This window comes from Vicugna pacos, chromosome 10 (assembly GCF_048564905.1).
Source record: "Vicugna pacos chromosome 10, VicPac4, whole genome shotgun sequence".
Lineage (NCBI taxonomy): Eukaryota > Metazoa > Chordata > Mammalia > Artiodactyla > Camelidae > Vicugna > Vicugna pacos.
This window is the reverse complement of record NC_132996.1, coordinates 34,782,654-34,808,285: the sequence shown is the minus strand read 5'-3', so window position 1 is coordinate 34,808,285 and position 25,632 is coordinate 34,782,654. Positions and strand designations below refer to the sequence as shown.

At 33.7% G+C, this 25,632-nt stretch overlaps 1 protein-coding gene across 2 annotated transcripts in view; it reads right to left on the bottom strand.

Moving 5' to 3' along the window:
* USP47 (ubiquitin specific peptidase 47) overlaps positions 1-25,632 on the bottom strand; it is a 112,406-nt gene that overhangs the window by 9,513 nt on the left and 77,261 nt on the right. The window contains exons 9-20 of one of the 2 annotated variants that reach the window (XM_006203535.4): positions 21,904-21,999; positions 21,669-21,821; positions 19,410-19,577; positions 17,469-17,600; positions 16,952-17,028; positions 16,323-16,378; positions 14,075-14,187; positions 13,281-13,385; positions 10,655-10,862; positions 8,727-8,842; positions 6,597-6,716; positions 4,023-4,803 (exon numbers count right to left, since the gene is read on the bottom strand). In XM_006203535.4, the coding sequence (XP_006203597.2) occupies positions 4,023-4,803; positions 6,597-6,716; positions 8,727-8,842; positions 10,655-10,862; positions 13,281-13,385; positions 14,075-14,187; positions 16,323-16,378; positions 16,952-17,028; positions 17,469-17,600; positions 19,410-19,577; positions 21,669-21,821; positions 21,904-21,999 (2,125 nt within the window). The remainder of the gene's footprint in view (positions 1-4,022; positions 4,804-6,596; positions 6,717-8,726; positions 8,843-10,654; positions 10,863-13,280; positions 13,386-14,074; positions 14,188-16,322; positions 16,379-16,951; positions 17,029-17,468; positions 17,601-19,409; positions 19,578-21,668; positions 21,822-21,903; positions 22,000-25,632) is intronic. The other variant, XM_072969509.1, reaches the window with a different exon arrangement.

The following is a 25,632-nucleotide window of genomic DNA, read 5'->3' as shown; positions in this document are numbered from 1 at the left end:
AGACGTCTGTTTTATCATGTGGTTGGACTGTAACAGGAATAGTATCTAAATGGATCAGAAACTCCCACCTCTCCCAGGCTTCAATTTACGCTCTCTTAGCATTTTAATCAGACTTTCTTCGAGGAGCTTTATTTTTCCCTAATGCTTACTATTTTAATCTTTTGTCCTTTATTTTATAAGCCACTAATGAGGATAATTCTGGAATATTTCTGTTTACTCTAATCTTCATCTTCTAGTAAAGGGCAAAAACCTCACTCTCTCTCTCTCGTAATAAGGCAGTGCAGAATACAAGAGATGCCATGCTGCCTCAGGCCCGCGGTCTATATGCAGCTCTAAGGCTCTCTTGAGGGCAGACTGGTTTTCTGTGAAATTTATATCAAAGGTCCAGGATGAAACCCTAAAACACTCCTAGCTTACATTCTCAGGTTATCTCAACTCTTAGGTGGATCAATTTTTCTAAACTGATTTTTCAAATAAGGCCCATTTACTGTTTTTCTGGTTATAAAATACAGGTTCACTATAGAAAATGTGACAAGTATGCATTAGCAGAAAACATAAATGGTGATAGACTTTATTTACCGTATATACCATTTAAGGCATTTCTTTTGTTTAAAACGTTCATTTCTAAGCTTTAATGAATACCTCTAAATGTTAACAATCTAGCTCTTGGTAAACAAGCCTCTATTTATGCAATCCAGTGAGGTATTAAATTTCTTGAAAGAATGGTGTAATGAGGAAATTACTTGGTTAGAAATGAGAAGCCTATGTCTGGATTTCAGTTTTGCCACTTGAGTCTGATAAATGGCTGTCAGTCAGTCAGTCATCCAACCTCTCTGAGCCCCCGTTTTCTCATGGGATCATTACACCAGGCTCATTGATTACTGTTATGACATATGCAGTAAATTCTAAAGTACTGTCAAATATAAGCAATCACTGCCATTTTAGTTTCTCTCATAACTTCTAGTAGTGATGTATCATAGGAAGACATAAATGTTTACTGGTTACTGATATAATCCAATGTGGTGATTAGGACCCAGTGGTTCTGGAGTCAGGTGGCCTGGCCTGAATGAAGCCCTGGTACCTCCTCACATGTTAGATTTGTGACTTTGACTTCTTAACATCTCTGTACTTCAATTATATCTATTCTAAAATGACGATAACAGTATTTATACCTCAGTATGTTTTTGGGTCAATATATGTAAAATGCTTAGCAGAGTACTGGCAAAGTGTTAGCTGAATTGATGAGCTGTAATTATTTTGTAGTTGTAGAGAATACCATCATAGAATTTTTCCTATCTACTGCTTCAAACTGAAGAGTGTAGTCTCTTCACGGTGCAACCTCAAAATAGCCTCAAAGGCTTTTCTTTTTTCTTTCCTTTCTTTTATGTATTTCTTGAAAGAGGTGGTAACCAAAATTGTACAAAGAAAGTACAAATACAGTACCATTTTTATTACCGTGGCCTTCCTCTTTATATCCCAGTGCCTACAGACTACAACAAGGTCACACTGGGACAGCATTTTCAGAGAAAGGTCTATAATTAACTCCCTGAAACAATTCCTGGAATATAATGAATTGCTTAAAGGCCACCATTTAAAGTGTTGTTTGGTTACTATCTAAATGAGTTGCCTGCACTGTCCAGATTATACCACTCTTCAGATATCAAAGTCTTTGTTTACCTATGATACTTTGCCACTTCATCACTATGAAGAACCTATATTATTACTTATTGTCCATGTTTCCCAGGCACCTATCTCAGATTCCTGTGGAACTGTGATGAAGCAGTTTTAGTAGAGACTCCTGAAACTGTTGGCTGCTGGCTATCATCCCCACCCCCTACCCCTAAGCCAGTTTTTTAAACATGAAAAGGTATTTTCAGAGTTTTCACCTTTTATTTTCAAATAAACCTTCTCTATGTCTTTCAAAAGCCCAATAAATTGTAGTAAATGATTCCTCTGCATCACATGTTTACTACTTCAATGGAATGCTAGTAAAGTAGCCCACGATGAATTTCCAAAAAGGTTAAAATAGTCAGCAATTTCCTTTGTAAAGATTTCATTGGCCATTCTAAGATGGAGATGAGACCCTTCAGACTATAATTCTAAGTATTTCCACTGAACCCTTCTTAAGATTGAGACTATCATGTAGTCAAGTTTTCAGCACATCATTTTAAACAAATCCCTTAAAATAAATTTCTAGCCTTTTCCTAAAGAGAATCTATCTTTAATTTCTCCAATGCCAATGTCTTTGAAGGGTTAAGTACGGTAAGGAAGCACAGTAGCTACTAGCTATCTTTCCATTACTCTCATGTGAGGAAAGTAAGTTAACAGTGGTAGCGGCTATAGCAGGGTGAAGAATGAGTACTAAGCTTACAATCAGAATTCCTGAATCTGATCCCAGCAGTGTGACCTATTAACTGTGTGACCTCAGGAAAATTATTTAACCTGTTTGAGCCTGTTTCTTCATCAGTGAAAAATGTCTAACAATATCAATTTTACACAACTGTTGAGAACTAAAATGAGATAACGTAAGTTAATGAGTTATAAGAAAAAACTCCATAGCAATTTAAAGCATTACTATAATAGAGTTTCTCTATCTCCATTTTAGCCCACCAATTCACATTTTCCCACTTCAGTTTCTGCAAGATGTAGGTATGGATGTCAAATAATTACATTGTTATTTGGACCTAATTAATTAAAAACACAGATCTATGTATTTTTACAACTGATTTTATAATTTCTACCACTTCTTTTTAAAAGACCCAATTTTGAGACTACAAGCATCACAGCATTTAACTCTTACAGTGGCTGTATATGCACCTTCTCCCCATGGGATGCAGCATAAGGCTGTACTCAGTCTTATCTCTACATCTAACAAACACATAGGCCTGGCAAATAGTATGGAGTCAGGAAATAATAATTGTGTGGGTGGATAAATGGACAGATGAAGAGTGGGACCCTCTTCCAGAAGTAATGGAGGCAAGTGCACTCAATCAGAAGCCTCAATTTGTAGGAATGGTTACACAACTTACTAGCTATGTATGTATTTTGGGGCAAGTCATTCATTCTTTATGAGTTTCAGTTTTCTTATTGATCAAATGAGGATATCAATGTTTGCTTAATTAATTTCAGAGAAGCTTCAAGTGAGAACAAAAAAAGTGAAAACTAAAATATAAAAATATTAAGGGGTAATATTAATATTTGCCTTGTTAAAGACTAATGCAAAGTATTTAGGTTTTCAGCTATTTCCCTTCTGTACTTGAAGATTTTGTATCTTCAACCTGGTTGCCCTGCTAACTCTCTGGCTGGTTCTAGTCTGGTATTTTATGAATTCTTTTATTTTAAATCTCACACCATGTTGGTAAGTTTTTCTTGTTGCTTGTCCCAAATGCCCAAACTGAGAGATCTCTCATCTTTCTGAGATAATATAATTTGGAATTTCTAGTTCATCTCTTGTCTAGAGCTTCTTTCAAAGAAACTTGGGGGGAAAAAAAGACCCTTTCCTTTCTCTGACATTCCCAGTTAGTCACAGACTTTTTAGGGGGTGTAGGAAGGGCACTATTTACATTAGGTGATGGAAGAAAGGAAGGGGATGCAAAAATAAAAATTTTTCTGGGCACTGAATATAAAATTTTGCAAAGTGTCTGGCTTTTTTTTTTTTTGCTACATTAGTTAATTTTTAAACTATTTCTCTCTCTCTCTCTTTTTACTTAGTACTGTTATAATCCCTTCCTTTAAAAACATTCTTAATTCTTTTCTTTCTTTTTTAAAAAAAAATTATCTCACCAGAGTTCTGACATCATTACTGTCATAGGTCTAATGCACAGGTCTAAGAACACCACTCACAACAGCATCAAAAAGGAAAGCAAAGGTGACACAGAATAATCTTGTAATTCAGGAAGTTACAGGTAGTCTTAGAACAAAGTATCTAACTTTTAGCTGATTTTCTTAACTAAAAATGTAAATAAACTGATAAAAAAAAACTGAGGATGTTTCAAGGGGCCTTTTTCTTTTCAAGTACATACATTTGTGTCCTTCCCCAGAACCTTCATCTGCAGCATAGGGTTCTGCTTTGAAATACATGTACTGCAGTTCTCCCCTACTCTTGCCACTCTCATCATATTCACTATCAGTTCCGGAGTCTTCTTCAGCTGTATCCCAAGTCTCCTTTTTCCCTTCATTGGCTTTAGTTCTTCTGCTACTTGTGATGCTGTGAGAGTCAAGTCCATTAGCCAAAGGGATCTGAGCATTATCTGCATTGCACAAAGTGTCACTACTATGACTGGAGCTAAGAATATCACTGTCCACTGAACTTGTACTCCTGTCATTATTCACATCTGAGTCTGATCGTTCCTCAGACTGAAAATTTTCAGGATCAGAAGTGTGAATATGCTGCTCAAGTTCTCTATTATCCACCGATGCTGAAGAGTCCCTCTCGTTGAGAGGTGATTCAATGTTCTCAAAGTCACTTGTTTCAGTACTTTTGCTGCTGTCCCCATTATCTCCCTCCTGCTGCTGCTGCTGCAGCGACAAGCTTTTGAGTTTTTCAGTGCTTTCTTCTAGAATAGCTTCCACAGACTTAAGGCTCCCTGCAGGTCCTTTGACTCTTTCACAGTCATCATCCACATTACCAGAATCACCCCCAGCTTTCTGGTATGCTGTCCTTTTGGAATAAGATCCTGGGGATTGTTCAGGTAACAAAACAAATAATCTGATTGTATTTGCATGCCGATCCAGGAGTTTCCATAAATGAGAGTCTGTAAAGGCCATCTGGTAATCCAAAGTCTCAGAACTTTCAACAAACACCTAAAGAGTAAGTCAAAGAATTTTTTATTACATCATTAATTTTGGTGACATTCTCATTCATCATAAGATTAATATCACATCAATATAAGATAGTGCACAGTAAGTTATGAAATCTGAAATGATAGTGTTTCTAAGGGGCACATGCATTGCTTTTGGAGACTAAATAAAATAAACATTATGTTTATATGTCTTTGTAATTAGCCATAAAAAAACCTGTGCTGAGACAGATCACACACACACATACAGACACACACGCACGCAGATATTTTGTTTATTGGAATACGTATAAAAACATGTTGGGAATGCAACACCAAAATCCAGATTAAATAAAAAATCTAATGGACAAATAACTTGATTCTATAGGAAATAAACTGTAAGGAAACAAAAAACACGTAGGGGAATCTTTAGATTAAAACAGACTAGAGATATTATGAACTTTATTTGGATCCTGACTTGAACAAACAAATCTTATTGGAAAAAAATTTTTTTAAAAACAAATCTTATTGAAAAAAATTTTTTAAGATAATCAGGGAAATTTGAACATTGACTAGACACTGTTTGATATTAAGGCTTTTCTGTTAATTTTTTAAGGTGTAATAACGTAACTGTGGTTATGTTTTTAAAAAGAGTTCTCATCTTTTAGAAATATACATTTAGAGTTTTTTATAGATGAAATGATAAGATGCTGGGAATGTTTTCCAAAAAATCTGGAGGAAGTAGTTGGTTAAATATACATGAAACAAGACTTGATAATTACACAAGTTGGGTGATAAGTACATAAGGCTTCATTACAACATTCTCTGTACTTCTTTATGTTTGAAATTTCCCATAATAGTTTTTTTTTAATGAAATGCATATACATAAATCTGGCTATTAGGAATAGCATTTTGAATTTTGCATGAAAAGATTACATACATGTTGTAAATCAGGACTATCAGTTAACCATTTAAAAAAAAAGTTCCCTCCTGCTCCTTACCCTAAAATAGGGTAGATTCGAGATTTTAATGTTACAAATATCACACAAAAGTATTAGAAGAAACTAGAAGTAAATAAAAATTACACATTGGAATTAATAAAACAATACCAAAAAAGGTTAAATGAGATAAAAGACCAGACTGCACTAAGATGAATGAGACTGGAAATAGTGATAAATAAAAGATGGTAAACAAGGAAAATTTTGGATGCAATTTATTCAGAATGAACCCATGGCATTAGGAACAAAAACAGAGGAAAAATAATAAATGACAAAATGCATAATGATACCAAGAGATGAAACAAAAAGATCAACATGAACTTTCTCTTTTCTTACATACATAAAAGAGTAGGCAAAGGAGATAATGTTGGGTGAATCCAACATAATTTTCTCTGTGCTAGTCATGCTTTCACCACGAATACTGCTTTATGGGAGAAGCTCAAGAATGAACAAAATCCAGAGGACACAATCATTGTGACCAGAACTAGTCACAAAGGCTCCACCAAAGAGGCAGGACGGATCTGGGGCTTGAAAAAAAAAAATGCAGGGAGAGGGAGAACAATACTGCAGGTGAGGGCAGCACATAAACAAGGCAAAGAGGAGAATCACCAAGACCGATTCAGAGGACAGAAAGCAGCTCGATTTGACCTGACGACAAAGGAAGGTACTGGGAGGATGTGAGAATTTAAAAAGTAAATTTCAGACTGGTGAATATTATTCAGGTGGTGAATATTTCTAGAGGCCAGGCTTATAATATTAAACTTAATTTCATTTACTATTTGTAGCGTAGGAAATAGTAGTGAAAAAATAAAAAACACACCTTGTTACTTCTAAAGAAACCTTCAGCTTTCAGGGTTTTATTGGGCACAGTGAGAAGACGCAAATCATTGTAGCAGCGTTCCAGCACAATTCTCATTGTTTCAGCAGGTAAATGGATGGCCTACAATGAAAGTAATCTGATTAAAAAGTACTCTTTCAAGAATAATTCTGCTTGACTTGGAAATATGGGAAAATAAGACACTGCTGAGTTCTTAAAAACAGCAGAAAGAAAATTAAGAGAAAAATAATCTTAGTAGAGGTTAACAAATTTTTAAAGAATCTATGGGAAAACTTATTAGTCCCAAACATTAATTATGCTGTAAATCAGGAGAACAGAGTATCACTTATAAATGTATGCTCTGAAACTATTCTTTTACTAAATCAATTTTCTTCTGTGTACAATGAGATTAAATTAATAGGTAAACTTTAAACTTATTCTAACGTTCAATGTCCTTAATTTTGGTGTCATTTTAGAAATTTCTCATGAAATGAGCAGGTAAAAATTATTTAAATTTTACAAAATATGATTTGTTTTGCCATGATAACCAGTCCTTAGGAAACCTAGGAATACTTTAAACACTACAGTTCTTGGCTTCCTGTTTTCTGACTGTCTTTATTCTCTACAGACATATTCTGCCCGCCCCACCCAAAATGATCAGCTTCTTTTTTCTTTCTTTCTTTCTTCCTTTTTTATTGAGTTATAGTCATTTTACGATGTTGTGTCAATTTCCAGTGCAGAGCACAATTTTTCAGTTATAATGATCAGCTTCTTCAGGTGAGGAAATGCATGTGGTTTTTTGTGTTTTTTTTTTTGTATTCAACCTCAGTGCTCATATTCTAGATTAAGCTGTAATACAAAGTGATCACATTAATGTAGTCTTTTGAGTGATTTAATCATAAGCGATGCCTTCACAATATTATTTGTTTCCTCCAATTATTACTTTGGCAAAAGTGTTAGAAGTCACTGCTTTTTTTAAACATAGTAATTAAAAATCAACTTCTACATAATAGTTCATAATTTTTTTTCACAGAAAGAGCATTTATTTGTTTTACTCATGTTCACAACAACCCTGTTAAGACAGACATTAACAAACCCCAGATGAAGTAAAAGACAAGACTACCATAAAATGAATGACTGGAAATTACTGGAAACTGGACTCAACTTCTTGACTTGTGATCACTGAACAATTTCTACCACAAGGGATCTTAATGTGAGGTTTAGGAATTCTGGAAAATTTTGCCTATGTTCCATAGAGTACAGGAGCCCTGAAAGGATAATAACCGTTTCTCTGGAGTGGATTAGTTTTTTTGTCCAAGGAAATCTGAATGTTTTCATCATATTTTTCCAGCTCAAAAATTCTGAATGAGCCTATGCTCTTTACCACCAACTCACACAATACGGTCAACATTTAATGCGTCACCCTCCCTGTCAAATCTGCTCCCCAACCTTATTCTTCTATTCATATAGAATATGACCTTTCATATAGAAAGTGACCTTTCTGGTCACTCCAGTGCGAAACTCCTCAGGTCCTCTGTGCTCTGGCCTTGCTCCAGTGTTCACCAATCACAAGTGCCGCCAATTCTATTTATACATTCATTCCTACAGTCTCCACTTCTCTTAATTCTGGTTATATGCCTTCACCTGAATTACTTCAACAGCCTCCTCATCTATGTTTCTGACTCCTCCCTCAGTCCACTGGGAACACAGTCTAGTGCTGCCAGAATGACCACCCTATAGCAGAGCTCTCATCCTACCACTGCTGTACTTAGAAAAACAACCTACTTCTTACTGCCTACATTAAACAGAGTCCAAACTTTTGTGTGTACATTTTAAAACCCTCCATGAGATAGAGTGAAGCTGTATTTCCAGGTACATAAACAATGATTCAGCCAAACACACACGTCACTGCTACATGTACTTGCTTCACACTTTCTTACCTCCACACTTAGGTCAGCCTGTTTCTTCCATCTGAGGCATCCTTCTCTCCTAACCGCAGCTGTCTCTGAGCTATAAATATTGGCTCCTTGAGGTAAATATTGGCCAATTCCTGTATTTTACTCATAACTATCACACAGTGCTTTGTACACAGTAGGCACTCAATAATATTCACTGACAAGTTTGAAAACTTACCTTTGAAATAAGCTGTTTGAACTCTGTAACTGTTTGATTTAAGTAAGCGCGAACAGTGATAGGAGCAGCTACAGATTCTGCCTTTAGATCAACAACGTGAACTTTCACCATCACTTCTGTCACATTTGAAAAACATAAAAACACAATTGGAGGTTATTTAAAAAAATGTCTTTCATAATGTATCATGCATATTAAAACTTCTCTTTCACAGTCTATCACATTACAAACATATAAAGAAACAAAAATGAAGCTAATAAAAAAGCTCTCTTAGATCTCTTTAAAAAAACAACAAAAGGCAAAATGTGATTCTTAAATATACATGCTTTGTTTCCTTATAAAACATAACACGACTGTCAAATTTATCAAACATTAAAAACTACATATCCGAAGTTCCAAAATACAGACTAAAGCTACAACACTAAATAAACATAAATAATTAGAGAATGCAAGACAATTACTACAGGGGACACAGCAGCCCTACTTGCTTTTGACAAACTTCACTGAACAATTCGACTTTGTTCATAATCAAAGACCTCCTCTCCTCAAAATAATATTCTCTATATCCTATGGAAAATTCGACAGAAGAGCTTTTGGTTTACATGTTTGTTTTCTGATTTAAATTCTTCATGTTACAATTTCATGCCATCTTCTCCTCTCCTGTTTCCAGGAGATCATGGATAATTAAACTTTCAGTCACCAGAAAAATAAATGATCTTCAAAAACCACATTCAGTAGATAGTTGTTCTCTAGCTTAACTGTTCTAATCTATTACGTGTAGTATACATCAATCCTCTGTTTTTTCCCTATGTTGCTAATCTAGTCTTGATTATTAATGAATAAAGGAGATTACTTTGTAAGTTTTACAGTTCACAGTAACAGAGTTCTCTTTTTAAAAAGTGGCTTTATTGCTGACTCATGTTATACTTTCGTCATAATTTTTGCAATCTAATTCAAAAATAATCTGCAAGAAAATCCTCCAAGGAGACTCTTTACAGATAGAGCAGTATCTGACTGAAGGAGCCCTTGAAAGAATACCACACTTACTCTCCTTTGGAAAGAGGAACCCTCATTAAAAAAAGGAGGTGTATAGGATTCATAGAGGAACAGAATTTGAAAGGGTAGAAGTGTTTTGTAAATTCAATTTTGAGGAATAAAAGTGGAGAACTTAAGTCTGGACTCTGATTAATAACCAATGCAAGGGAGCTAGGTTCAAGACAACAACAGCTAAAATTCTGTAAAGTTATTCAAACATTTTAAGTTTCCCCATTTGCTATGGTTTACATATAGTGATTACGATAAAACTTCGGACATAAGAAAGACCAACTAACTGTCTTTAGGGACTACTTTGGGCAAAGCTAGGGGCATGGTATTTGGCTTTCTATAAAGTCTCAAACAAAGGGAAAAACCCAAGATACTGAGGAATGTGGTAGGTTCAATGAAAACAGAAAAAGCTGAAGTCCCTAGGACCTATAGAAATGGAAAGGATGAAGAAAAATTTTAAATGTTGGCAGTGATGGGGTTATGAAATTGTGTCTTCAAGGAGACGCTGAAGAAGACTCTACTTCTGAGACTTAATGGGAATATACTTTTTTGGACCAGAGTCTTCTCTATAAAAAGAGAGAGGCAGGGGCAGGGGCAGGGGCAGAGGGAGGGAGGGAGGGAGGGAGGATGATTCAGTATTAGAGAAGAGAAATCCCACTGAAGCCTGTAAGCTAGAAGTCTTGTCTGCTTCCTAAATTGTGTGTGTAGTTTTTTTAAAGTAATCTAGAACTTAATTCCAAGTTTGTTGCTAACTATATCCCAACCTATCAAAATTATTCTACATTTTAAGAACAGGTTAAAAAAAATTTAAATTAATTTCTATAAACAAAAGACTTTCTTAAGAAAATAAAGTCCATTACAACCCAAAATACCATAAAATTTCTTACCTCCAGGTTTATAAGATTGGAAAACCTGGTCAGGTCTTCTTGTTTCCAACAGCAGGTCAAACATGTATGTTGACTTGACGCCACCTAGCAAAAGTCCCATTGGCGTATCTTCTTCTCCTTCGTATGATCGTTCAAGATAATCATGAAATTCATCATACTTAACAAGGCGACAGCAATCCATGGGTATTACCTCTTCTAAATCCATCATCTAAAAGAATATGATACCCGAGAAAAAAGAAACAAACATATAAGATTTTAGTCTGATGTGTAACTGTACTACCTAACAAACAATAAAATCCATATATTTATGATTTGCATCAAAGCTCAAAGACACAACTTAAGTGGTATTTTGAAATACCCATACTTCATTATCCCTCAGATTATACACCCTATGTACAACATGTTTTAAAGATATTTTTGGTTTTTAAAAAAGTTAACATTCTAAACTTTAGATGTACTCAAATTAATGCATTATAAGCTATCGCTCCATTACCACTAAGCTGGAAACGAAAGGGGAAAACAGCCAACTAGATACGTATCTTTTGTTATCTTAATCCAATTTGGAGAAAAACTGGTAATTCATGTATCTAGTAAACTATCTTCCTAAGCACAGGAGGACAGCATACCTTGTAGAGCCACCACAAAGGCCAAAGCTTCTATGTGTCCCAAATGCTAACCCATTCCTCTCTGAACCGTCCCCTTCAATCTTAGCCTCCAGAATACCAACAGCTCAAGGTACACAAATTTCTATCAAACATTTTCACTCTTAGTCATGTCACTAGTACATGGCGTACCCTGGACACAACACCCCTCAAGTGGGAACTGAGCCTCCTAGAGAAACATAGTCAGACTGCTCAGAAGTATTCAATACTCATCTAAGGTTTGTGATTATGAGTTTAAAGAAAAAAGTGTAAGCCTTGGTATGTCCCTGTTGACCTCTACTCATTCCCCACTCTTGTCCCCAGAAATGGAGCTGTATTTTTGTTACATAAGATTGACTTTCTTCTCTCTTCTATTTGACTCTTTACATTTGTGAACTTACACTTCCTATTTTTACGGCAATATTTTTTTCTTCCTACATTAAAAACTGATGGAAAATACTGCCATCACTGATTGACCTTACTGTGTAAAACTGTTTAGTTAAGACATTGTCTCCATTTTTGTCTTGGTTTCACTATTGCTTTGGAAAGATGATGCTTGCAGCCTACTATTATGTTTAAAGGATTTTTACTTTAATCAGGTGAACCCAGAGCCATTCATCCATTTTATTGTTTGTTCATTCATTTACTCATTCACATACCCATCCAATTTTGACTTTCTCTTTACCAGGCAAAAGTGGTGGAAAGGCAATTGTGAGCAAAATCGGAATACTCTTTACTCTTGTAAGTGCTTACAGATTAGTGATGGACAGTAATGTTAATTAAAGTCACACAATTAAATGTAAGTTTTCAATACTGATAAAAGTGTTATGAAAGACCAGGTACATAATACAAGTTCTCAAACTCTGTATGTCTAAAAACCACTTAAGATACTTGCTTAAAATTCATAATCCCATGTGCCAACACATAAATTCAGATTAATTTGTGGGAATTAGTTTTTTAATAGGAATGTGATTCTGGTGCAAGTTGTGCTGGCTCACACTCTGGGAAACAATGCTGGCTATTTTGTGTATTATTTTTACTTCTTTCATTGATTGGTTCTATACATAATTATAAATGAAATAATGTAGTATATAATTTTTTCTTTAGGTAATTCCTGTTCAATTTCAGACAAATGATGCTAATGTTTACATGGAAAAGGCAAAAAGTTTTAATTTCTCAGGTATAGTAGATGACATTTAGAATAATCTGATTAAGGAATGCTTCCTTTTCTATTTACCTTTCAAAACCCACTTATAAATTTGCATTATTCTTAGGATAAAATGCAAACTTCTATTCTTACAAAACCCCTAATTTCATTTTATGCTACTCTTTTCTCATTCAGGATGATCTAAACACAATGCCCCCCTTTCAGTCTCTTCATCATGCCCTTCCTCATCTCAGGTTTTACACATGCTGTTATGTCTATTTAAACTATTCTTCCTCAACTTTTTGCACACCTGTCTCCTTCTCATGGTTAAAGTCTCAAAACAAATAATCTTAATACACCACTGATTTACTTTACAGCATCTAGACAATAAGATGCTTGCAAATTGTGATGTTTAAATATTGTCTGCTTTTTTTCCCCCAGTGGATTGTAAGCTTCACAAAGGCTTGCTCACTCTGGTATCTCTAACACCTCATGTTGGTCGTCTTGCTCACTCTAGCATCTCTAATGCCTCACATAGTAGACACTCAATAAATAGCTGCTAAATAAATGTAAAGAATAAATATTTTTGTTTCTAATTCTGAGTTCTAGAAAGCTTAACTGGCTTTCAGAGTGAGAAAATTCTCAAAAGCAATGGAGTACATTTCAAAGAAGAGGTATAAACTACACTCTTTAAAGAGATACGTGACTTAAGTGGGCTATCAGAGCTATTGACAAGTGCTTATATTACTACTGACTATAATAAAAACTTTGGAAACTATGTTAATACTGCTACGTAAGATTATCAATAATTAAATGCCAACAATGCAATTAAACATACCTTATAAGCCATTTCTACTGCTTCCTTTAAGGTCTTATCCTTATGAACTTCCAATTTATTTTCCATCATTACTTGTTTCACAGGATGCAAACAGAATAATTTTATCTAGAAAATGTAAATGTAAAATATCATCATCAACTCAATAGGTCATGAGTCAAAGCTTAATTCTTTTATAGACAATATTTTTTCCTAATAGTCAAAATAATTATAATTTTCAAAAAACCTAATTGGAATCATTCTCTCTCATGTCTGTTCTTCTCACTTAATAATCAATTCTATGTCTCATGGTATAAAAAATACAAAATCACTAATTTTAACAATTGTATGTTTCTTGATAAGCATGTATCACAATTTATGTAATCATTCACCTACTGATACACATTCAAGTTGTTTCCAGTTTTTCTCTAGTTGTGCGTGGAGAATGTACTTGTGGTCCAAATTTTTACATCTGTAATTATCTCATTAGGTAATATTTTCTTAAGAGAATTATATAAAGACTGCTAAAGACTCTTGATAAATTCTATTCAAATTTCTGGGCAGAAAGTTTTATCAATTTTTGTAGCAGAATGTGACAATGTTCATCTCACTGTCACCTCACCAGCACTTAGTATCACATTAGTTTTTTATGCATGAAATAAAATCACCTTACCTCAGTAATACAGTTGGTTACGCTGCTTAGTGATCATGACAGCATAACTGTCTACAGAATCAACCCAATGAGTTAGTTACAAGAACTGCAGTTAAGCAAAGTTCAAGAGCACTTTTTAATTAAAAGTAAAATTATGAAATCAAACCTTGCAGGTATTGCGCTCAATTTCTCGTTGCCTCTTTTCTTGTTCTTCTAATTCTCTCTCTCTCTGCACCAAGTTTTTAATGTGTTCTGGATATTCATCTACTTCTAGAAATTCTATTAACGTAAAAACAGGGTAAGACAGTGCCACTGAGATTGAGATTCTTTAATTTTGTTCTATCATGTTCCCACAGTATATACTTCTACTATAGCTGTTATCAAAATACATCTCAATTACATCACTCTCTCAGCTTGGAACAGGAGCTTCTTCCAGACAAGCGTGAAGAGGTAGTTGATACTGACACATGGTTAGGTCTCAAAAAAGCCATATATTTGTCTGTATAGTGCTTGGCTCCAGACAACTGTAGTATGGAAATTAGTTAAGATGTTTAGAATGAAAAAGTCTCCCTTACACTTGAACATAAAGGCACTTCTGATTTCAAATAGTGCTATCACCATCAAATTGTGTGACCTTTGGCAAGTTTTTCTCCAGACCTTGGTTTCCTCAGTTTATTAACAGCACCTACCACACAGAATTACCACCTGGGATATAATGAAATGTAATAATACGTGTTGATGCTGCTACTACTACAAATGCTATTTATTTGTTTATTATTATTATTCACTAATACAATTTTTCCTTTGTTCTCAAAGCAGTCTTTTAGCTGTCTTCTAATCAAAGAACTTCATATGTAACTCAAAGTACTAAAAGTGACAATATGAGATTATGACACTGTTTAATAAAGCCAATGATTGTTAGGCGTTAAGTGGTGAGAACAACTTATATTAAAAAAAAATCATGCCTCTGTGAAAGTTAAAAATCCACTATTTTTTGAAATGAGCTCTAATTTTAAAAACATTCCATATCATACATACAGTAACATACATACAGTGCCCTCTGGTGCTTGATCACAAAACTAGAGTGATGGTGGGGTGGGCAGAGGATAAAGGAATGCTAAGTTATTGCACTACTGGAAATATCTGGAATGCTGGGTGTCACAGAGTACATATAAACTACAGTCCTGGCTCTGCCTCCAGGTAGCTCTGACCTTGGACAAGTTACTCTTTAGGGTATAGTTTCTTTATCTGTAAAGTAAGAATGATTACTTCTACTCTGAAACCTCTGTTTGGAAATGACTTGTTATAATTTCTTTTTTCTTCCCTAAAACTATACAGTAAATAATTAAATAGCCCCTATATGACAGACCTTGGATTATATCATTGGTGAAAAGATAAATAAGTTCTAAGCCTTGCACCAACTGAATTCACAATCTGACGAGGGTTTACAAAAATGTAAACAAAAACATTAGACTGCTTAAAATAGATTTTACTCATAGTATGACAGTTTGTAAACAAAGAAAATATGTTGAAATCAAAGATAATGATTATATTAATTATGAAAAGATTATGAGCATCACCTGTGTACATATCTGCATGTATACACACACATACCCCTATTTGCAAATGCTGCTTTTGTCAGAATCAGAGTCAGCAAGGAAACACAAGAACTGCAATTTTTTAAAGTAATAATTACAGAAAAAAAGGGGCAAGTCCACATGGATGGATGGAAATATATATTTACATAAAGGATTATTTTTAGGATTCTTAATAAAATTAAAATCTAGTAAAGGATGCATACTCAACTCATAAAACTTTATTCCTTTTTAAGCAAATAAGCAAGGATATTTAACTCTAGTACTTAAGAACATTTCTAGAGCGGCAAGCTGGAAGTGTACTTTATCTACAGTTTTCATTCAAAGCCTTTAGATATTAAAATAACCAAAAAGCTTATAATAGAAAAAAAGCAATTTAATAACTAAATTTGAATTTTTATTATGTACTAGACACGGTGCTAAATGCTTACAATTTTATCTCACTTAATTTTTTATAACAATCCTATAAAAACTGTAATTATTCCCATTTTACGTATGCAGACAGTAAGATTTAGAGAAGTTAAATAACTTTCTCTGGGACATGCAGCTAGTGAGCTATGACTGCTACACAGATCTGGGGGTTATCATCACTGCACCAAACTACATATAATACAATCTTACTGCAAATAAAGATCCAATTTATGTAATGCAGAATATATTAAAAAACAGTTCAACTCTTTTCCAAGTGTTTTTACCAGTTGGTATTATCTCATAACAGTCTTTATAATAAATTCTTCTAGGCATATCTTGTTTTGTAAAACTTGCAAAAAAAATTAGTTTATCATACAGATAAAATCAAGTAACCATATGTAAACATACTTGCATTTCTTGCTGGATCCTTCAGTCTGTATATCAGCATATATGCATTTGTGGAGCTAGTAGAAATAAAAAAGATTAATGGGGATAAAAAGCAGATTGTAAATATTCCACTTTCCTAGCATTAAATATTTTTCTAGATAGTAGCTTTTTGTTGTTTCAAACAATTAGAAAATCATGTAACTGTTCTTGGACAGGTTCAAATTAAAAACATTCTAGGAAAAAAAGGAGACTCTATTCTGCTTTTACTGACATATTAATGAGAAAATTCCCTATCTTCTCTTGGTAACAACATAGCAAAATCTTCAAAACACCCGTGTCCTAGAAGGACTACTACAGTTAAGCCTAGAGTTAGCAAATTTTCTCAAGAAAGGGCCGGACAGTAAAAGCGTTGGGCTTTGTGGGCTGGATGGTCTGTGCCGTCACAGCGGGAAGATCAGCACACATACTTCAGCAGATGAGTATGGTGGTGCTCCAATAAAATTTCCTTTCCAAAAACTGGGGGCAGGCTGAATTTGGCCCATAGGTGATAATTTGCTGACCCCTTGCTGAAATCTTTTTAATGGCAAAAAATGTTAAAAAGCTGTAATTAATTCTAATTTATAAACACTAAAAATTAGGAAGTTATTTACCTCGCAAAAGCACTGGAGTAATATCCTCTGCTTCCTGAAGATCCACCGTGTGTTTTCTTAATGTCCTCTTGTGTTATCTAAAAAGTTGTTACATTACTTACTTTCTTGGGTAAGGTCTATAATACCATTACCTTTATGTCAATATGTAACCCAAGTTTCAACCTCAGAGTGAAATGGACCACATAGATATCAAGTCACAAATGAGACCATAATCAGTGCTGCTAACGGCTGATCTGCTCCAGTGAGTGCTCTTTAATAGGAAGCCCACCAGGGCAAGAAGAAAACCGGGGGTCTACCTCTACAAACATTCAGCGAGCCCAAAACAAAACAAAACAAAGAAATAACAACAATAAACAAAAGAAATTTACTGACAGCAAAAACAAAAGACGTGGCATGTGTCTTAAAATGCTTCACTGGACAGACTGAGTCTCCCATTTTTAATAAACCCTGCTGTTGATAAGAAACATACTCTTGTTTTTCAGAATAATAATCTTAAAAAAAAAAAAACCCTCCTTACCCTGCTGACATGTTGATCATTGAAGCTGTACCACTGCTCATCACTGAATGACTTTATACAAGCATAATAATGACCACCAGCAGCACTCCCTGAATGAACCATAACGGAGAAGAGCTCATAGATCAAGGAACTCTAAGGAAAAAAATTAAAGTAACTCAGAGCAGAGGAAAAAGCACAAAGCCCTTATTTGTATATTTCATATTCTCTACTAAAACTTAGTGAAGGAACATGTTAATTGTCCTATGTATTAACTGTAGGTCAACTTTCTCTAAGATGATTAAAATAGTAATTCACCACATAATTTTATATACCACAAGTTTCATTCAGTGTATTCCTTCCCATTTTAATTAGGCTTTAACCTCTAGAACTATGCATATCTGAAATATAAATTTATATATTTATATAAAAAATAATAGACTGAAATTTTAGAAGCAGGTGCTAAACATGAGACTGTTCTGATATGGACATCAAAACCAATCAATCCCAAATAACATTTTAAAAAGTTCAAATAAGACTCTATTTTCTTTATAAATGAGCTGAGGTATATAATGATTCAAATATCTTCTAATATATTTATATAATATCTATGATTTAGTGATCTATCGATTTGGTATCTCTCAGGTATGCAGAGCTGGTTCAACATTAGAAAATCAACATATGTAACCCAGGCTAAAGCAGAAAAATTACATGATCAATTGAACCAGAAAATACATCTGACAAAATCCAATCTCATTCATGATAAAGATTAACAAACTAGGAAGAGAGGAACCTTCTAAACTTGATATAGAACATCTATAAAAAAATCTAGAGCCAACATCATACTTAATCATGAGAGACTGTACACTTTCCTCCTAAGATTGCAAATAAGGCAAGAATGTCCCCTCTCACTACTCCTTATTCAACATTGTATGGGAAGTCCTATCCAGTGGAATAAGAAAAAAAAAAAAAGACAGACAATTGTCTCTGTAGAAAAATAGGCAGAGGGTTGGATTTGGTTTCTGAGCCACAGTTTGCCAATCTTTGCTTGAAAGCAATGTTCCTTATACTAAGTTATAAGGTATCCACTACACTATTCATTACCTAGCAATTCATATTCATCTATCTGCCCTGAAAAAAACCAGATAATTTTAAAAGGTAAAGGGTACTAGAGATGGTGGTAAGAATAATGGTCTTGGTCTAAAAAACAGATTTATGCAAGTGAAACTCCATTCTTGAATATTGCCTAAAAAATCTATATTTAATATGACTGTGTAAGACTTGAGCTAGAGATCAGTCTTCATGCTGGTGATTTATCCACACGAAGACATGCTCAAGACATTTGATCTGTAATTCTCCCCTCAGTAAAGCAAATCATACAAATGTGAAAGAAATGGTTTGATAAGATCTTAAAAATCACTGACATAGCAACAAAAAATATTCTATCATAGATATTATCCACTCTTGCAGTTTTCAAATTATAATCCATGGAACTATATCGTTTTTTGAAGTCTCTTATAAGGGGGCTGTCATGGGGAAGGGGATGGACACTGAGGGGACCCCTAGCTAAATTATTAACTGTTTCATAAAGGGTACCATAGCTAGAATTTTTAAAATTAACAGATCTAGTTTAATGCTTTCATTTTACTATATGAGAAAACCCTGATATAAGATTTAGAGGCCTGCTGCAACTTTAAAGGCAGAAATGACTTCCTGACTACTAGGCACCCTTTCCATACCACCACCTAGTTTGCTTCATAGTTTACAGATCAGCCTCTCAGAAATTAATGCTCTCAGCTCTAAGTGTTTTTACCTAAAGTTTAATTATGACCACATATATGTCTAAGAATAACAGCAGTTAAACGTCTTTAACTATTGGTTACAATAGCTATAGAATTATATATCAGCTCAGAGATTACTTTATTTATTCTCTTTCAACTGAAAACCACAAACTATAAAGAGTACCTTTTCAAGTCCAGGTTTTGAAATCTTTTCAGTTCCACTATTGCTTTCAAGGCAGATCCCTTCATCAACACCATCATCATTGGAGAAGTCATTGCTCATCTGATCACTGTGACAACTGCCTTCATTTTCTGCTCCACTGTCAGTGCAACTTTCAGTCTGAGGAGATTTCTTAATAAAACAGAATTATCTTACAATTATAAGCTAATTAAAGGGAAAATATAAAACTTTTAATCTATATGCTGCTTTTTCACATAATTTAAGATGCTATTGTTAATTAAAATGCTTACTTTAAGCAAATTTATTTTCTCTTAAAAAGTGAGATCTTAAATAAAATTAAACAAAAAAGTGCATTTTAAAAGCGTATCTACTAATATCCTTAAAGTTCTAGCATAACAAATTAGTTACTCAGAATTCTATTAAACTCTATTAACGTTTACAGTTGCAAAGTCATAATATAAAATTACCATTTCTTTCATCAAAATTCATAAAAGCAGAGAACTTAAGCTCCAAAATGAGCTTCTGTGTTCTCAAATTCCAAAAGAATATCATCTTTTCTTTTTTTCTGATTAAAAACATCATCTCTTTTCCTGAACAAAAAGTTCAATTCAGTTAATCACTATGCTAGGTTTTATAGACAATTGGAAAGAAAAACAAGACACTGTATCTATCCTCAAGAATTTTATATTCCAGTTATAGCAGGCGAAAATGTAACAACAGTGAATCATACTTTCCTATGCTTTTATAATTTTTAAATCTCTTTCATGCGAATTGAATTTGAAGAATTCTACTTCCTAGAAATCCTCACTCTTTCCCCTTTTTTAAAAAATGTTTTAAATATGTACCTAAAGTTTTTTTATTTAAATAGTTTGAAAATTCTTCTCTAAGATGTAGGCACTTGATATGTTTAAGGCATCACATAGAAGTTCCTGAATTAACCAAGCAGTATGTAATAAGTACCAATTTTTTGCCAAGAACTTTGTTGTAAGGACTGTATCTAAATATACAGTCTTCATCCCTCAAGAAGGTTTGAATCAAGGAAAAATGCAGCTGGAAACCAACTTGAGAACGGTACACGAAGTCCAAAGAGATCATTCCTGTAATTCCTTTTGACTAAGCGAGAACATTTTCTCTTCTCTTCTCCCAAAAAAATGGACCTAGAGCTTTCTAAAAGTTCCTTTCCAACTTTATATCTGTTTTCTTTCCTTGGGAAATCCTTTTCTTTGTAAGAAATACATTAGAGATATACAGAAGGCCAATTTGACACTGATCTCTGAGTAGGAATCTCCTTTGAAAGTGTGATATACCTGGGGTAGATTTCCTAGTGTTTGAGATATTTCAGATTAAGTCTTTCAAAATGTTACCTGGTCACAGGTACCATTCAATAAACATCTACTTTATCTACGGTACTCACTTACAAAAGCTATGAAAAGTAATTACCATCCTTACTTTACAGACAAGGAAAGTGAGGTTCAGAAAACATTTGCATCTTAGTACTTAAGAGGATAAATAAAACTTGAGAATGTTTAAAATTATTTTTGAGCTTCTAGGAAAAGGCATTTTTAACTATAGTGATGAACTCCAATCAGAAAAAATGCTTCAAGGCAGTTTTGAGAATAAGAAAGATATATCACTCTGTAACAACTATGTTAAGTGACTGTAAATACTTCCAATAATTAAGTCAGAAGAGTTTTCAAAAGAATAGAGTGGGGCACCATGAATCCTTTACTGGATAAGGATAGAGGAACCAGAGTATTTGGGAAGGTCAATGAGTGGAAGAAATTAATGAGCATTATCTGTGTCCTTCAAAGTCCTATTCTCAAACTATATTTAAATACTTTAAAAGTTTTTATGGAAAAAGTTTTAATTTAAAAAACTAATTATAAAAGAAACACAGAAAAATACCTTTATTATCTAGTTTTCCAATCTAGCCAGTTTAAGAGCTGGTAAAGCTTAAGTGAGAATAACCCAGAAACTTTAATGCTTGAAAACGACACTAAGACAAACACAAAAAATTAAGGCTATCCTACCAGCTTGTTCGCTCATTCAGTGTATTTGTTCTGTGTTTATTATGTACCGGAAACACAAGTGCGTATCTTTAGACTGGTATGTTTCAGTAACTAAGAAAGTTATAAAACATAAGATTATCCCACAAATTAAAGAAATAATTCCAGAGTTTGAGATCCTTTTTGTCTTTCAAAGAATATTTTAAGTTACTCTGATCAAAGAAAAATATTTGAAGTGTAATTTACAAATATTTACCTCATCTTCAACATCAATAAATGTACTCATATCTAGCTCCTCAGGAAATGTCATCCGGTCATTCAGTTTAATCCTGTGCATGGTTGTATAATCAAAATCAAACCTTTTCAATTGTAAGGTCAGCAGATAAGGGAAATGCAAAAACCGAAGACCCTAAGAAAAATGAGGGGGGGAACCTATTAAATATTGAATATTATCTCTGATAATTAAGTATTAATTTTTACATGGCATCTACCTTTCGTGCATCACATTTCTTCTTACAACGTTCACAAAAATACTGATTTGGGCCATCCAGGATCTCTGGCTGAATAAATGCATGCAATGCTTCTTCCTAGTCAGAAAAAAAAATTATTCTATAATTATTTAAAAGTAGCATGTTAATGACAAAACCCTGAATATAGAAACATTGCAGTTACCAAAATACTTTTAAGTAGAATGGATAGAAAATTGGGGACTCAAAATGCAAAATTGGAAAAAAAAGAATCAATAGCAAAATAATGTTATCAATATAAAATCTGAGCAAAAAATTACTTTATTCCATTCTGTATGAGCTCTGCTTTTCCTAGTATTGCATAAGACACTTAGTCATTTCTACCTTATTATCACAGACTTTATTTATCCTGTAGTTTTTGGCTAAATAATCTAACAGAAATCCTTAGTCTTTAGATTAAAAAAGTAATTCCTCAAGTCTTAGAAAAGCAGTTGCATGTATCAAGGTACCCTTCTTGTAAAAGGAGACAATTTTAAACCGTACAGTAACACAGTACTCTGAAGAATTCATACTACCTGTACATATAAAAAATCTAATAATCATCCTTAATCACTACATTTAGGGTCAGTCAGTAATCCACCATTGTACTAATTTTAAAGATTGAAAACCACTGTGTAAACTTCTCTGCCTGTCAGATACTGTTCCATTTGAAAATGTATTGAGAGCTCCTGGACTGTTCACCTCATGGAACCATGTAGTTCTATTTTCTCCACACAGTCTTTCAAGACAGAAGCAAGAAACTAGTATGAATATTGTTAAAGAATTGGTGGGCATAAAATTAATTTTTATTTTAATTTTTCACCACAGATTTTTTTTGCAATTAAAAAATACTTAACACGACGTATGAGACTGGACTGCACAATCTTAAATTTCATTCGATGTCATCACTTCTCTTTACACACAGTCTAAGCAGAACTACTAACAATATTTATTACATATAAAAAATCGAATCATTAAGACAAACAAAATATCCTCAAAAATTTTTTTAAAAATAGAAAAAATTGCTCCTCAAAAGATAAAGGAGCTTGATCTGGCAAAATAGACTTAGTTGTAAAATAGCTAGCAAGGTATATAAAAACTACTAACCACATATTGCTTGGTATAGCTCATTTTAGAATAAGATAAAAAAATATGAAAAAATATACAAAATGCTTCTAACTTCATCCATCTCCTGATTTGTCCTCAGAACACAAGGAAGCACCAATGGGGTGGGGGTGGGGGTCAAATATCTGTTTTGTTTCCCCCACATAACCGAGCACTTTACAGGAAATCATAGGAAAGAACAAATTTTTTCCCCTTTAAAGCATATTTTAAGCATGAAAAAGGCAAATCCTGTAAAGACACGAGAAAAAAAGCTTTAAGAGAAATCGCATCTATAGTTTAACATAGACTGATACCATATCAGTCAAGCTTTCCAAATGGAAATTGAACTGGTAAAACACCCAGTATCTTAAAAAAGGGGGGGTGGAGGGAAGGTAAGGGGGGACAGTGAGAAAATTAAGTAACTCAAATTCTACTTTACTAAACTAAGCTATATGTATGTCTTGATCTCCAGCTTATAGTTACGGCCAGAGCTTTTTTTTTTTTTAATTTAAAACTTGGAAAACAGTTTAAAGAACAGAAAATTTTCTTAAACTCTTTACTCAGACTCACCAACTTTTAACATTTTGCTACGTTTATTTATTTTCCCACCCACATGCACATTACGTGTTTTTCTGAACTATTTGAGAATAGGTTCACAGATGCTTTTTCCTCTTAATACTTTAATGTGACTTTTTAAGAAAAGGAACATTCTTACATAAACATAAGAATTATTAAGCTATGGAAAATTTAATATTGGTAAAGACTTTTGTCAGTCCATATTCCAGTTCTGTCAATTACCCTAATAATTTTCTTTATAGTGTTTCTCCCCATCCAGTACAGAATCGAACACAGGATTACAGATTACATCTGGCTGGCTGTCTCTTCAGATTCATTTTATTGGGAACAGTTCCAAAGCCTTTCTTCCATGACATTTATCATTTTTGAAGAGGCTGGTTATTTTACAAAATGCTCTGTAATTTGGGTTTGTCTGATGTTCCTCACGGTTACATACATTCCTTACTAGACTACTACCTAAGTAATGATGTGTTGTTCTAAGGGCATCACAGTCAAAGGGCATGGTATCCCTAACATCTTTACTGGCGGTACTAACTTCAATCACCTGGTCAAGGTGTTGTCCAGGTTTTCTACTATATGGTTATTTCTTCCTCTTAGAGCCAGTAAGCAATTTGTAAGGAGACACTTGGAGACTATAAAAAGTACTGAGCATGCATATTAGGTGTTGATTGTCGTGAGTCGTCAAGTAAAAAAAAATAAAAAAGTACTGAGCGTTAACAAACTTTCTAGTTTAGCATCCACTATTGGATTCTTGCTTAAACCAAATTTTAATATGTTTATGAGCCAACTTGAAAATCTTTTACTTTTAATAGGCAATTTAAGCCCATCTATATTTAATATGACTGGTTTTATTTCATCTCAGATACTACTGTATATTTTAATCACTCTATTAAGTAATATTTACCATTCTTTTTTCTACATGGGGTGTTTTCTTTGCTTATTTTTCACATTTTCTTTTGGTATTTAGGAAGGCTAGTAATCTTGTTCTAGTGCATTTATATGTATTTTGTAAGTGCCCTTTACCCATCCCCCTGCTTTCCTTATTCAAGCTTTTAGCATCTGGATTTTAAATATCCTTGGTCTCTCACCTATTTAACAGTCTATAATCTCATTCTACTTTCCCTTCTCACCCTCTTCTCCTTTTTTAAGAGTGGTATTTTTTGTACTCTGTCTAACATACAACATTTCATACTTCTACCCATGTCCCCATCCTTGTTGTTTTACATAGTCCTTAATTTTACAGTTAAATATATTGAATGGCTCACAGTCCTTTTGCTGAAGCTTTCCCAGTGATCTCTTGGTTGAATGGAGCTCATCTTCTAATAAACTTAAGGGCTTATGGATACAATACTCAATGAATTCTTTAATATTTAAAAACTGACTTTCTATTGCCATAGTAATTAAAGAAAAATTTGGCTGGATATCAAATCCTTGGCCTGTACTTTGTTTTCTTAAGTTTCTTTAAATTGCTTTTCTCTTGCCATGATTCGCATGTTGCTCTTCAAAAAAAAAAAGGTATGATGTCAGCCCAATTTATCCTTCAAGTTTAACAGCTTACAAAAATATGTCTCAGAGTTGATCATTCCAGGTCCATATTTCCAGGTACACTGTTGAGTCCTTCAAAAGATAGATTTAAATTTCCCCTATTTCCAGAAAGTTTTCCTGGATTAGTTTACAAGTTTTGTTCTACTGTGTTTTCATTCCTCACAGACTCCAATTTTGTTGGACTTCCTTTGCTAGTCTTCCCTTTCAATCACTTTCTCTGAGATTCTAATTTTTACTTCTTTATCTCATTTTCACTCTATGTTCTCCCTTAGATTTTCATTTCATTCTATTTTCTCGTGAGCATTTTATAATTTACTATTCATTTCTAACGAAGTTTGCCCTTTTCTTCAATTTCTGTCCCAAGTTTGATCAGCTTGCATTGCATTTTCTTATTTAAAAAAAAAATCCATTTCTCTCCCTAAATTTATGGATACCAAGTTTTGTTTTGTTTTTTGAGAACACTTAATTTAGTCTAGAGTATTGTGTTAC